At 37.0% G+C, this 13,830-nt stretch overlaps 1 protein-coding gene across 1 annotated transcript in view; it reads left to right on the plus strand.

Annotated features, from left to right (window-relative positions):
- LOC102691469 (FRAS1 related extracellular matrix 2) overlaps nucleotides 1–13,830 on the plus strand; it is a 99,897-nt gene that overhangs the window by 45,412 nt on the left and 40,655 nt on the right. Inside the window, exons 4-6 of the mRNA XM_006628223.3 lie at nucleotides 1,299–1,529; nucleotides 9,904–10,029; nucleotides 10,965–11,216. Of these exons, the coding sequence (XP_006628286.2) occupies nucleotides 1,299–1,529; nucleotides 9,904–10,029; nucleotides 10,965–11,216 (609 nt within the window). The remainder of the gene's footprint in view (nucleotides 1–1,298; nucleotides 1,530–9,903; nucleotides 10,030–10,964; nucleotides 11,217–13,830) is intronic.

A 13,830-nucleotide genomic window follows, 5' to 3' on the forward strand; every position in this document is an offset into this window, starting at 1 on the left:
CTCAGTCTTGTCACAGTTTAGCTAAGAAAATTATCTTGTTTTGGTGTTGACTCCTGGTGGCAATGTTAACCATTAGTAACTGTAAATGTTAGCTCTAATTCTTTCAAGAGTTGACTGTGCTATACCCTCTATTTATCACAATGGATTTTTCTACTGCAGCTTTAACAAAGAAAAGTGTGCTCACAGCATGTTCATGAACTTATTGATCCTAAGGGAATCTGACTCCTACTGCAAGAATAAATATGGATGTGAAAAATCATTCATTTTACTCAAGGGCTTACTTTGAAGATTTTTGCAAAGTTTGATTTTTTTTTCCAGTGTACATACTGTATACTGTTTGAATCTTGGCTGGATTTTTTAAAGCTGTGTGAACCAATGACAAAATTAGATATTAGTGTGGGTTTTGTGGCAACAGTCCTTAAGGCTTAATGGCTTGCGATGCTCATACATTTACAGCCACGCATAAGCAAAAAAGTTACCATCTTGACCTTAGCAATAGCCACTGAGGTCTGATGTTTTATTAAAAGCCAGTGTCTTGCAGTGTGGCGCACTGCAATCAAAAAGAACTCGGCGAGTTTCTGTAGCGTACAGCAGCTGTCATAACAGCCCAGACAGAAGGTGATCTGCCAGCTCTGTAGCTTGAAGTTGTTGAGATCAAACACTTTTCAGCAGGCATGGTGGGCACCCAACTGAGCGGGAGACCAGCTTAAAAAAGCGAATGAGACAACGGTGATGTACGTGTAGGGGCCTGACTGACAGAGCTGAAAATGGCCTTATGTGTCAGGGATGACAGAAAATTGATTATCCTGTCCCATTGGTAGACATAACCTTTTAGAAGCAGACCCTGAGATGAGACCATCCATGTGACACCATTTTCTGAAGTCTTTCCCTTGACAGCAGAACAGAAATCTCAGGAAAGAAGTTTTTCACAAGGCCTTTGATGGCTTTACACTGGAACTGATGGCATTACATTGGCTAGAAAATTTTTATAGGACCTTACAATTGTGTGTTTTGAAACTGGAGGTGACTGTATTAGCTCTGAATTAAAATAAATCGGATTTCCATCGCAGTTTACTTCTATTCTCTATATGCTGGAAAGCTTTGTCCTCCTCGGATAAGGGAGATGATGTTTGGGAAAAGCAGAACAAAGGCAGGCCCAGTGGCTGGCCTCTAGGTCTTTGATTTTTTTTTAAAGCAAATTTAAAAACATGTCTGTTTGTAAACAGTAAGTGTATATGAATTTACATGCGTTCTGCAGGCCTTTCATTGATGAGGTTTTCTTGTTGATTCCCTGACAGGCATTGGCACCAAGGATGGCACAGCGGAAAAAGACAAAGATTTTAGGGGGAAACTGCAGAAGCAAGTGCAGTTTAACCCAGGCCAAACCACGGCAATGTGGAAAGTTCGGATCCTGACTGACCAGGAGTATGAGCAGTCTGAGACGTTTCAAATTGTCCTGTCCGAACCAGTCATGGCTGCTCTAGAGTTTCCTGAAATTGCCACAGTGGAGATCCTTGACCCAGCTGATGGTAAGTCCTTCACTTTTCCTTTTTTTCTTTTTGACGTTTTGAAAACGCAGATGCTTAGTTTAAACATAAATCACCTTCACTTCAGAACCTACTACAGCAGTGTCAACACAACACCAGATAATTCCCTGTATTTTACCAGTCTAGTCCGCTAATAGATAGAAAGAGGCAACAACTGAATTCTTTGAAACATTCTTGTTTTATACTTGCAGCAACTAAATGCAGAGAAAGGAGCAAAGGTGAGGGACAATTCACTCGGCATGTTCTGTCTGAACAGTGATAAAAGGGATCTAGAGCTTATCCACACCATTAAAGCAGAGATGGGGTTTTCAGTTTAAAAATATTTTGTGTTATTGCAAAAAGAGCTTGAGGGGTGACTTTTATCTATTAACGGCCTTTTGAGTACCTCTGCCTTAACATTTCAGAAAGAGATTCAACGTTCCTCATTTGATGCACAAATAGTATTATAGTTATTGTGTTAGGTGTGAAAATGTCTCCAGTAAGGTTTTAACGAATACTTTTTGCAAGTTTAAAGAAGGCTTTAAGGGAGGGGTGGGCCAGCTTCATAACAAAAAACATATCTTGTTTTTTTTCTCCTTTCTCCTCAATTTTATGCTAAAAGGTGACAAATCGAATTATCTCACAAAAAGACGAGAGCAAGTCGGTTTGACAACAGGTGCATTATACTGCAGACATGAGTGGCAGTAGGTTCACCAGTTCTCTGTTGGGAAGTAAGAAGTACATGGTGCTCTTTGACCTGTTTGTTTAATGTTAGTGTTTCCCTTTCATCTGCCTTCCCTTCTCTGCCACAGCACATTAGCTCTGTTGTGTCAAACCTTAACAGGGCTTCTGTCTAGGTCACTGCCAGATTTACAATCCAGAATGGCACCCCATTACCTCTCGCCAGCAATAAAGCTACAGCACCATGGTATTGGTCTTTGTCTTCTGCAGTGCCCGTAAACTAATACAAAATTATGTTTTGGAATATATTAGCATCTTCAAAAACAAGGATTCATTTTTATTTTTCAATTGGAGCTCAACTTAATATCAGTCTTCCAGCGGGAGTCTCTGTGGGGTTGTCAAAAAATAAGCAAACGTCAAAGGCTTTTGTACTGTAAATAACATAACAGATACAATGAAATCAATTGTAAGGATTTTGCTTTTTAATTGTTTTTAAACAATACAAAGTAAGTTAGCCCAACCTGGTGCTCTGTTCATCTTGGTTAGGTTCTGGTTCACTACAGCTCTTGCCAGGGTTAGTCTCATTCTGAAAATGAACAAATGGATTTACAAAGTAGAAACGCAATTACAACCTAAATACAATAATTTTATGAACCAAATGTAAACATAAAATTTTGGAGTAGTAATCTGGTCTGGAGATGAGGCATGCAATGCTGGAGTGGGTGAAAACATTACCACATCACCAAAAAGGTCTAGTGCGAAGGTGGTAACCACAAGATTGATGTACTCTTGTGGTTACTCAGAAGGCATGTGTGTTTCAAAAGATTAGATGTTAACTATACGTACCCCATTAAGGAAATATCTTGCTGCTTCAAAGTTGACTGAAGTGAAGGCTAAGTAGGCCAGTGGTTAAAGTCAAGAGCTTGTTACCAAGAGATTTTTGTCTCAGGCTCCAGCTCAGGCACTTGCTTGCTTTGTGTTGTCCTGAGAAAGTTGCACAATCCCCTTGTACGTATAATCAAGGTCCTGTCGGTAGGGACATTGCAGCAATACTTGTTGTTATCTAGTTAACCCCTTGGTTTCTGTAAATTGCTTTTGCTCAAAACATACTGTAAACTGTAGGTGAAATGTTATGTGAAAAAAGGTAAGGCCTTCCTCTAAGAACGAGAAAACATTTTCATCTCCTAGAGATGTCTGACCTTTCAGGTAATGCAACATTGGCATTTAGCAGATGTAGAATCCCATTTCTACCCTTGCAGATTATCACCTTTTGCAAGGGATGCCACATTACATTAACAGTTTTATCAATTTAAATGTATAGGAGGGAGTCTTCATTTCAAATAGCAGAATGTCTGATGTACTTTATATGCTTCAGTGACAGCATATATCAAGTGGAGGAGTCTCTCTACTGTTTATCTCTGTTTAAAAGCAGCAATGTTTGGGGTTGCAGATTACATGTTCTCTTAGAATCTTTTTTCCTTTACGTGATCTTATTGTAGTTTGCCTTGAAGCACTGTAAAAATCTAGGGGTCCCAAGGGGAGAGATATAATGAAACCTCCATTCCTTTTTGAAAGGTAACAAAGTGTGAATAAAGAAGTACTGTAGGATGATTCATCCCGAAGATGTTCAAACAGAGTCATATCAAAGGGCCACCCTAAGCCCACACTCCTTGAACTGAACATTTGCTGTGATTTCCAGCTGTCTTTTTTAAAAATATGTAAGATCTGTATGGAATTAAAACATTGACCCAACAGCAAAATGTCACTGCCACATTCTTAGGTTTCAGATCAGTGAAAAAGTTTTCTTTGTACAGTTCTGGAATTGTGCTTTTAGAGTATTTTGGCAAACATTGGGGATGAGCAGTTACAATTGTGAACAAGAGTCCTGTAGGTAGTTTTTAGTTAGCAACTGGATACAACCACAAAATAGATGGTTTGACTGATTCAGATGGTGATCCGACTGATCCAAATAATTATTTCACTTGAGAAAAATGACATGGAAGTAGGATTAAATATCTGGAGTTTTCCATTGTTGACTTAAATAACGTTGTCAACTAAACTAAACTAATTGTTGTCAACTAATTCACTGCAAAAGTCTTAGACACAGTCAGAAGGTATACTGCATGCATGCTGTGAGATTCAACAATTTGCTCAAACCCTCCACAAGTTTTTTTCTAACTTTATATTAATACAGCTTAGTTTGGGTTGGAAAAAAACCTAGCTTGTCATGTAGCAATTTTAATTCACTTTAGTCATATTCATCAAAATATCTGAATGCAACAACTCAAAGTTTGCTTTACATGATCAGCCAATGTAGAATGTCATAGTAGCTACACCTTCACAATTACCAGCTCAATATAAATGGGACTGTCCTTATTTGCTTAATTTGTTTCTCTGTAGACATCCATACAGTTTAAAAAAGCCACTTAAGGATTCTCACAATAATACACAGCAGAGAATATAGCAATATTAGTAGAAGTAATTGATGATGATGAAGGATCAATCATAAAGAGGTTCCTCTGAATTTCAGATCTGCAATTTTCAATTGCCAGGTGACAGGCAAGTCAAAAGTTTGATTTGATCACTTTTATATATTTAGAACAGATCAAAACCTTTTGATTCCAATCTCTGCCTTGCCCCTTGACACATTTGTTAACATTCCAATCTGTGATGAATCTAATTGCTCATACAGTTGCATTTATATAAGATAGCTTTATTGCTGGCTCTGCAGTGTGTTCAAAGAGAATCATGGAGTGCTCATGCTGGCTTATTAAAGTTCCAACAGCTCCTCAGGAGAGCTTTCATTATCACTTTATTAGTCTTGATCTCTTACTGATTTTAAGGGGGCTAAGTAAACTTTAAAAACTCATGTGCATGAGATCCATCTAATAAAGATTAATTATTGTGTCAAAAAAGATATGAAGGCAAAACCCTTGCTTAAACCCTAAATAAATCAGTTTATCATTATAGTACTTTTGAGCTAATCATTTGAAAAAGTTACTTCTGTCACATTATTGACTGAATAACAGCTCCACAAAAAGTCAATTTTCTTTAATTTGATCCAGAACCTAAGAGATGGCAAGTCAGTTATAATCATTAACAAGAAATGCTTGATGGAAAATGGTTTTAGACAAACACTTATCAACTTAACGACAACTGGATCGTGCCACATTGAGACTGTGGGACCAGACGAGAAAGGAAATAATTGAACACACTGAATGTTTGTTATGTTCTTCCAACACTCCTTAAAGCAACCCAGGGGGTAAAAAACACAAGCAATTTGTAGAAAAACAATGATTTTTAAAAACTGCCTCATAAATTGAATTTTCAAAGCCCAGATGTCGCAGACCTATTTAGAATTAATGTTGCAGCATACAGTATGCACAGATGTATAATGTTATTATTGCCATTGATTTTGTTCAAATTTTGACATTTTAAAACTTGCTAAAAGTGTGCTGGAACATAAGTGGAATGATTGCCTTCACAATTCTTCTTGGCTCTGGGCTCCTTTTTACAACCCTGCCTGGAATTTGGTGTGAGAAAGTACTGTAAGATAAAAAACACGATTGTTGTCAAAATAACACTGAGTTTTGGAACGTTGCAGAGAAACCAAATCATTCTCCATCTGTTTCGTGTTCTGTGTGATAAAAGTCCACAGGCCATGGAGCCAAAGTGCAGGATTCGTTTGTATGAGTGAAGGTGGGCTGTTGATAAGAGCAACAAGTGCCTAACGTCTGCTCAGCCAACATCTGCACTTGATTTTGCGGATCATGCCTTCTAATGTGTCTGAAATGGCCCTGGGGATTTATGGATGAGGTGTGTGGCTGCAAGTGTGTTAGACATGCTGCCCTGAGAATCACAATCTCATTTATATGCAAGGGATTGGACAGGGTTTAGAGTGTTTTTGCCTCTGAGTCTTGGCCTCTTCAGATAAGGTGCTTCCAAAATTTGTTAAAGTTTGCATACAGTTTAGATGTTCAAAGAGAGGGTGGTTGTCAGCACAGTGGTTCTAACAGCTGCAGAAACAAGTATTTGAACAGGTTTTTAAAACGTCTAAATAGCATAGCTACGCAGGAAACTGTTTATATTCTAATAGAATTCCCTTTGATAGAAAATGTTTAGTCTAAGGCTAGATTTCATACACTTTGATAACATAATGAAAGTTAGAAACTCTATTCATGTCTTGCCCTGTGATATTTATCGTCTTGTTGATAAGATTCAGCAGCAGGAATAAGGAAATGTTGTAGGGTTTTTTTAAAAAAGTGGGATGCATGAGAGTTGTTTGTTACATTGTGTATTTTGTATTTGTAACCCTGTCTTAATAAGTATCCATAGAAGGCAGTAGCTAATATTTTATGCTGCTTGCCAGGGCACATGGGTTAACATCAAGGTGAGCTGAGTGTAGAAAGTGTATGATCACTTACAGACACAGCTTTATCTTAGGAACTACAATTCCCATAAAACCCACTTCCTGACAGCATCTACTGTATGTCACGACTCATCTACTGTACTGTATGTCATGGCTGTCTGTCAATGGTGACGTGCCACAGGTCCCTCCTAGTCCTGGCAGCTTCACCGTTGGTGGTCTGTTGTCAGAAGTCCACATGCAGAACAAATTAACACGGGATTCCTTTATTTATTTAATATTTTAAAAAAGCAAAAATCTTGAGAGAGTTTCCAGAGGAATTAATAGGAGCACTGCAGCTGGTAGTGGGGAACTCCCAGCCTCATACATTTTAAATTCTCCCATTTAAACTTTTACATATACATTACTGTTTGAACACAAAATTAACATAATAATTTCTAACAGTACAGTTAAATTACTCTTAACTCCCATCAAACAGACACTGTTAACCTAAGAGCTTAACACATTTACAGTAACTAATAGTGTTTAACACATGTATCTTAAACCATAAACAGCAAAACACTGACATCACTAACCATAAAATAATAGAATAAAAACATGGGAGGGTTTCAGAGGAATTCCCAGGAGTGGTATAGCTGGTAGTGGGAATCTAACTACAAGTCAGAGTGAGGACGCTACTCCGGACTCCTGTGCCTGCACATTGCCACTTGGTTACATAAAGTATACATTGTATTCTTTTTATGTTTTTGGCTGGCTGACATCTTTATCCAAGGGCACTCACTATGGTTTTACTAGGTGCAGTTCACAGCCACTGGCCACACTCATCAGCAAGTGAGAATTGTGAATGATTTCCAATTGGTTGGTTCTCATGACCCACAAGGGTTACTGATTCTCATCTTATATGGGCTCTCTGTTTCTTAATTGAGTTAATTGCCTGTTCAACTTTGCTTTTATTTTTTCTGACAATTCTGTAGTTGAAATTCCAGACTTTTTAAGTGCCGCCACCATTCAGCTATTTTTCTGAAAGATTAATAGGTTGCAGATTGATTGGAGAAAGTTTGAAATTCTAACCTGTGAAACTGACAAGGAAGATGAGAGATCTTTTCTTTTATGTTACACTTTAGGTTACTCATATCTTTTTGTCTCCTGAGCAAAACTATATATATCGTAGCTGCAAATTTCATTTCTCAGGCAGATTTGCCAGGAGTACCAAATTAGATAAGAGTATAGAACACAATGAATAGAAGAAAAAGTCTTCAAATAATTTAGAAAAAAATGCAAGTTGACATTTAGTTGTAATGTAAACCTTTATTCTTATCTTTGGGGACACTATAAACATTTGACATTGAATCTATCGCATCACACATGTATTTTTGCAAAGTTGTTTTTTTTATTTGTCTTCATTAAATGATCATCATTTTGACTTCTTGGGGAATTTGTCAAAACCCTCTTTTCTGAAAGTTTTTTTTTAAAACGCAGGTTTCAACTTGCTGACAAGCATGCCTAGAATATTTAAAAGGTTTTTTTTCTTGTTGTTGTTTCTGGTTTTTTACCTCTGAGATGAGCTGAGCAGTGTATTTCTGAGAGAATGTGTTGATGTACAAAACTTTATCTGACATTGCACCAAAGGCTGATGCTTGAACAAACTTTCTGTAGGTTTTGAAATTGTGTTTATTTCGGGCAGAAAATGTTAACTTTTACAACCAGTGCCAAAACATGAATTGATATATATATATAAAGAAGAAGAAGAAGATGATGAAGGTGATTTTTAAGAACCACCTCCATAATTTGAAAAATCATATCATTCATAAAGATATCCACTTTCTACAGCTCTTTATATTTCTTTTGAAGAGGAGATGGGTAGAGTGTGATTCAGGTTTTGTTCTGTGGAAAGAATGTGTTTAGATAAATAGGGAATGTACTGTGGATTAGATCAAACAGGATGAGTAAATAAATAGAAGGAATCTGGAACAGGGAAGTAGAATAAAGACTATTGAACCAGGACTCCCAATGGAAAACTGTCTTTGTTGTTCCCCACAATATCACTGTTAAACAACAGCACTGTTTTAAACAGAATGCTAGCAACTTTCAAACCCACATTGGAGTGCCTTATTTCTATGTTTCACAGATTTATTGGATGCAAAAAAAATGCATATCACAATTCCATGATAAAAAAATAATTTATTTTGTTGTTGAGATATTCTGCTTTTTGTTCCAAACTGTATTCTCAGTAACATGGTTGATCTAAATATGTAATTAATGACATACAATATATGTAATACTTTTTACCAGACTCTGAGGTGATTTGTCCACTGTTGGGAAGCTATATGCCACACTGTAGTGTGTTTTTGGTCAAAAGACATCCTAAACATAAACGTATCAACACTTATTTGGGTTCCATATCTTGTTTGTTTTTGATGCATTCATGTGTTCCAAGTGTGTTTTAACCTCTGAGGAAAATGGCTCTGAAAAAGAATTACAAGCCTGATTCAGAATTCAAAATAACAGGTTTGCGTGAAACTATTTAGATCAGCGATCTCCATTTTCATTACCATCCTTTCTTATGCTTATGCAACCTTTAATTAAAAGAAATGTATTTTTTTTTTCGCATCCCAGGAAGCTACATTGCTTTTGATTGTAAATGTGATGTCCTCAAGAACTGTTCACTTTATAAAAGCCTGTCTTATCAAATAGAAGATTGGCTTCCACTGTGTTTATTCTAAAGTGCATTGTCCTTTTTTTTTTGCTCTCTCTATAAATAAAGATTGGATACCTTTGCTGAAAAACTGAATGAGATAAATTGTAGGTACCGGCACAGTTTTTCATCTCAAAATTACAGGGTTAGATTTTGGAAGGAGATGCAAAACATAACAATGACAACACTACTACAATTGTTACTATGTCACAATACCAAGACTACTCAAGTCTGAAGTAAAAATAGCTAATAAGATCTTTCGACAGTGACAAAATGCTTTCAACACATAAATATATAAGTTCCACAAGTTCCTTTGTGGCTTATACACTGCTTTCCATTTGTGGCAAATGCTGCAGTCCATTTAAAACAGGCCTTTTCAGACTGAATTTAAATGGTGAAAATTCAGTAGTGTCAGTAACTGATCTGTGCTGCTATGAGACAATAACTTAAAAATGACAGTCCAAAAAGGGAGAAGAAGATAATGCATGTGTTTTATACACACGATAACTGTAATTCCATCTTTGAAACCAAAGAAGAAGTACATTTTTGGAGGTCTGGGTCCAGAGGTTGTCTTAATATTACGCATTGAGCTAGATGGTATCACAATGCATTTTGCTTTTTTTTCTCACATACAGAGTCGACAGTCTTTATCCTACAGTCTTCTTATTCCATTGAGGAAGATGCTGGAGAACTGATGATACCGGTCAGGAGAAGTGGGGATGTCAGCCAAGAGCTAATGGTCATGTGCTACACTCAGCAAGGTACCATAGGGCCTGATCCCTGTGTACATTCTCAAGATAATTTAACGTTCTTTGGAAGGAATAGCTCACAGCTTTTTAGTGTTCATTTTTTTCATTTCTATTTTTTCATTTTTATTGCTGATGCCACAATTTTGCATCTCAACCCATATTGTTTAGTGCTTAAAAAAATATATAATCTTTGTTGTTGCTACACTGCGATTAAAACTGCTGGAGTTGTAGGAAGGTTTTTTTTCTTTTATAAAACTGGAAAGGAAGAAAAGTAGAATTTGATAAAAGGTTTGTGGTGGTTGCTATCCATATGCCCCAGATGAATTCTAACATGTCAAATACTTATTATTATGATTTATGATTCAACATTTAAAATATGTAATTTAGAATATACTGTATAGGTAATTAAAAACTATAATTCATAACTGCTAGGAATATGACATCTAAGTATGAAAAAATAGTTTAATCAAAAGTAATTTTCTCAAGACTAATAATACAGTTTTGTATGGATTTAATGAACAAAATTCAGATACTGTAGACAAGACAAGAGAAACAATCAGCTAGGTGAAGCAAGGCTTTTATGCACTCAGTACCTAGTACAGAGAAATGTGAAAATGACATTTGAATTGACATTTTTTATTAGCTTTCTTAGTAGACAATTGGTTTGCTTATGATTTTAATTGGTTTTACAAAAAATAGAAAAAATATGTTAACCTTATTAGTCTTATTTCTTGTCAAATATTTAAAGAATGATCACTTTATGAAGCTCTAATGTTTCAACTGCTGGCCCAGACGAGCTAAAGCTTTTTAGAACTATTCTAAAGGTAAATGTAATGTAGGCATATGCATGACAAAATGCTTGTCCACTATTCATGTGGGCTTGATCTCGGAGAGGTCTGAAAGAAGGTGTTTGCAGGTGACATATCTCTGGCACCTTTTGTTTCCAGCCACAGCCACGGGCACCATTCCCAGCACAGTGCTGTCGTACTCGGACTACATCTCTAGGCCCGAAGACCACACCAGCGTGCTGCGCTTTGACAAGGATGAGACGGACAAGTTCTGCCGGGTCGTTATAATCGATGACTCACTTTACGAGGAAGAGGAGACCTTCAATGTGACCCTGAGTATGCCCATGGGTGGGCGCCTTGGTCAGGAGTACCCATCCACCAAGGTCATTATCCTGCAAGACCTGGATGATGGTAAGCAGCAGCCTTTCATAATATTATAATGGACTGGGGGGTAAAGAGAGAAATGAATCCCAGACGCACGCTCTAAAGATAAGCCTAAAAGGACACACCAAAAATTGTTTCAGCCCATTGAAAAAGTCCATTCTAATATAGCTTTCTATGTCAGTAGCCGGTGCTACACAAGGTTTGTTAGGGTTCTCCTCCTGCGGTTGGTGAGGAAAACATGTTTACCATGTGTAGATTTGTTTCTAACAAACTTTTTAAAAATAATTGAATATGTTATCTTTTAATAAAAAAATAAATGGTCAAAGGAGACACGGTGCATGGCACAGTGGTTACAATTGCTGGCTCACAATGCAGGGACCCTGGGTTCAATTCCTGGGGTGCCATAGCCAGGTGCTATGGTTTCTTCCACTGTCCAAAGACATGCTGGCAGGTTAATTGGTTTCTGTTAAATTGGCCCTAGTGTGAGTGTGTGTTGTTTTGTGTTTGTCTGCTCTGCAATGAGCTGGCATCCCTTCTGGGGTGTATCCTGCCTTGAGCCCACTGCTTCCTGAGCTAGGCCCCAGGCTGACGTGACTCTGAATTGAATAAGTGGTTATGGAAAGCAATGTGATGATTATAATTTGTCACATCAGCGCATCATGGTTCAGCCCTACATTCTAGCACACAGCATAAATCGATCTTAACTCCTGGTGGTGAAAGAAAGGGTATGCAGTATTTTTTTTTTATTTTATCTGTGGAATGTGATAAAGTGAGAGAGGAATGCTGAGCTATCATCGGCTTACCTGTGATGTAAACCTTAAATGCATGACGAGTTTAAAAACAATAAAAGCAATGGAAGGATTTCAGCTTTAATGTGAGAAGTGAGAGCCAAAAGTTGGAGCAGTTTTTGCAGTGGAGCAAAGTGATTTAAAAGTTAATTCACATTCGCAGTTGTATTGAACCAGACAAGACAACTCTGTGGGACTTGCTGAAACTTGTCAAGATCAAAGGTAACAAGTGGAAGACACATAGAAGTGGAAGTGGAAGACCAGAATACAAGAAGCCTGTCGAGCTCTAAAGACGCCATTCTGTCCTTGTTGTAACTTGCACTTTAATTTTTCCGCATCACCTGAATGACTCCCTTATCACACATCTCCAGGCAGATGCAGGGAGCAATCTGGGTGTTATCTCTCTATTCTCCTATTCTTGTTCTTCAGCACCTTAAGGGTAAACATTCATATCTTTTCAGTTATCTCAGGAAGGATCGCTGTGTAAAATGTTTAGAAAGCAAACGGAAGGAAAGTTAGGAGTACAAACCTGACCTATTCACCGAATCCAAAGTGATTAATTTTAACAAGAGCATAAGATGTCATGTGGCTCCTGGACCTGGAATACACATAGCGTTTCAAGTGTCAGACATTTTAGGTAAAAAATGTCCTTTAAAGTATCTGTGTATGTGTTATTGTGTATTTACATTAATGCATAAATATGATTGTTTGTCTTCTGGTGTGAAATTTATATGATAATAAGACATTCAGTAGCATTTGACAGGATAGAAAGAAAAATGTATTCTTTGGACAACTATGACTCAATCCAAGCTTTCTAAGGAATGAATTCCTATAATTTGATTTGAATGATATTTTGGATTTTTTATAATTATAGAATAATCACTTTGATTTCTATTAACAATCCTTTAAAACAAAAAATAAATAATTTTTAGAATAGTGAGCCGATGAATAACCTACACACCACGACATTGTATTTCCTTTTTGAAAAATGAGATTTCAGGTCTTATATTTAAAACTGGAAGTAAGGGAAGAAAAGCTCATGTGCTGCTCACTCCCTGCATACTTTAAATATCTGAAGAGAAATCCCCCTCACTGAACAGGCTGCACTGTGTTTTCTGTGGGAATGAAAGATACTCCCAACAAGAGCTCTGGGCTCAGCAAAAATTTTGTGGATATTTTCTTTTTCCTGCTTTAAAGAAAGCGCGATCTCAGCAGTAAGCATTAATATATGTTGATATGGGTCTATCCTTAAGTAATAATAACCCATGGCTTTTATGTGTTAGTATATTAATATATGTTTGTGCAGGTCCGTGGACACCATAATCACACCAAAGGTTATTTTGTTTAAATGTGTTCAACGCCTCTGTTTATTTTTAAAAGAAAGCTAACTTTTTAATATGTTTTTAATGAAAGAAGTTCTCACCAAGTTACAAGCATCCTTACTTGATAACTGTTTCCCTTCCTTGTTCAATGTTTTTTTTATTGTCAAATTGTGGTTTGACGTCAATGTCATACAGTAGTGCCTTACCCTCACGCATATTCTATTTTTATTAGCAACACCATTGCAAACTTGCAATGTTTTGACAATTTCCTCTGCATTCAAATGACTTTTTTTCAGCATGATGACATAAAGCACAACAAGTAACTCATATCTGAAGCCAACTACCTTCTGTACCATGACTTTCTAGTGTAATGAGCTTTACAGCCTCAATAGGTGTCTGCTTTGTACTTGCTGAACATAATCAGCAAATGACAGCATGCACTGGAGGGTGACTCAGCCCAAGCAGTTATCAGGCCTGCCTAATTGCTGTATGCTGTATGTTGTTTTAATATAAAGGGATCTATTCCCCTAA

The sequence above is a fragment of the Lepisosteus oculatus genome, chromosome 5 (genome assembly GCF_040954835.1).
Source record: "Lepisosteus oculatus isolate fLepOcu1 chromosome 5, fLepOcu1.hap2, whole genome shotgun sequence".
In the NCBI taxonomy this organism is placed as follows: domain Eukaryota; kingdom Metazoa; phylum Chordata; class Actinopteri; order Semionotiformes; family Lepisosteidae; genus Lepisosteus; species Lepisosteus oculatus.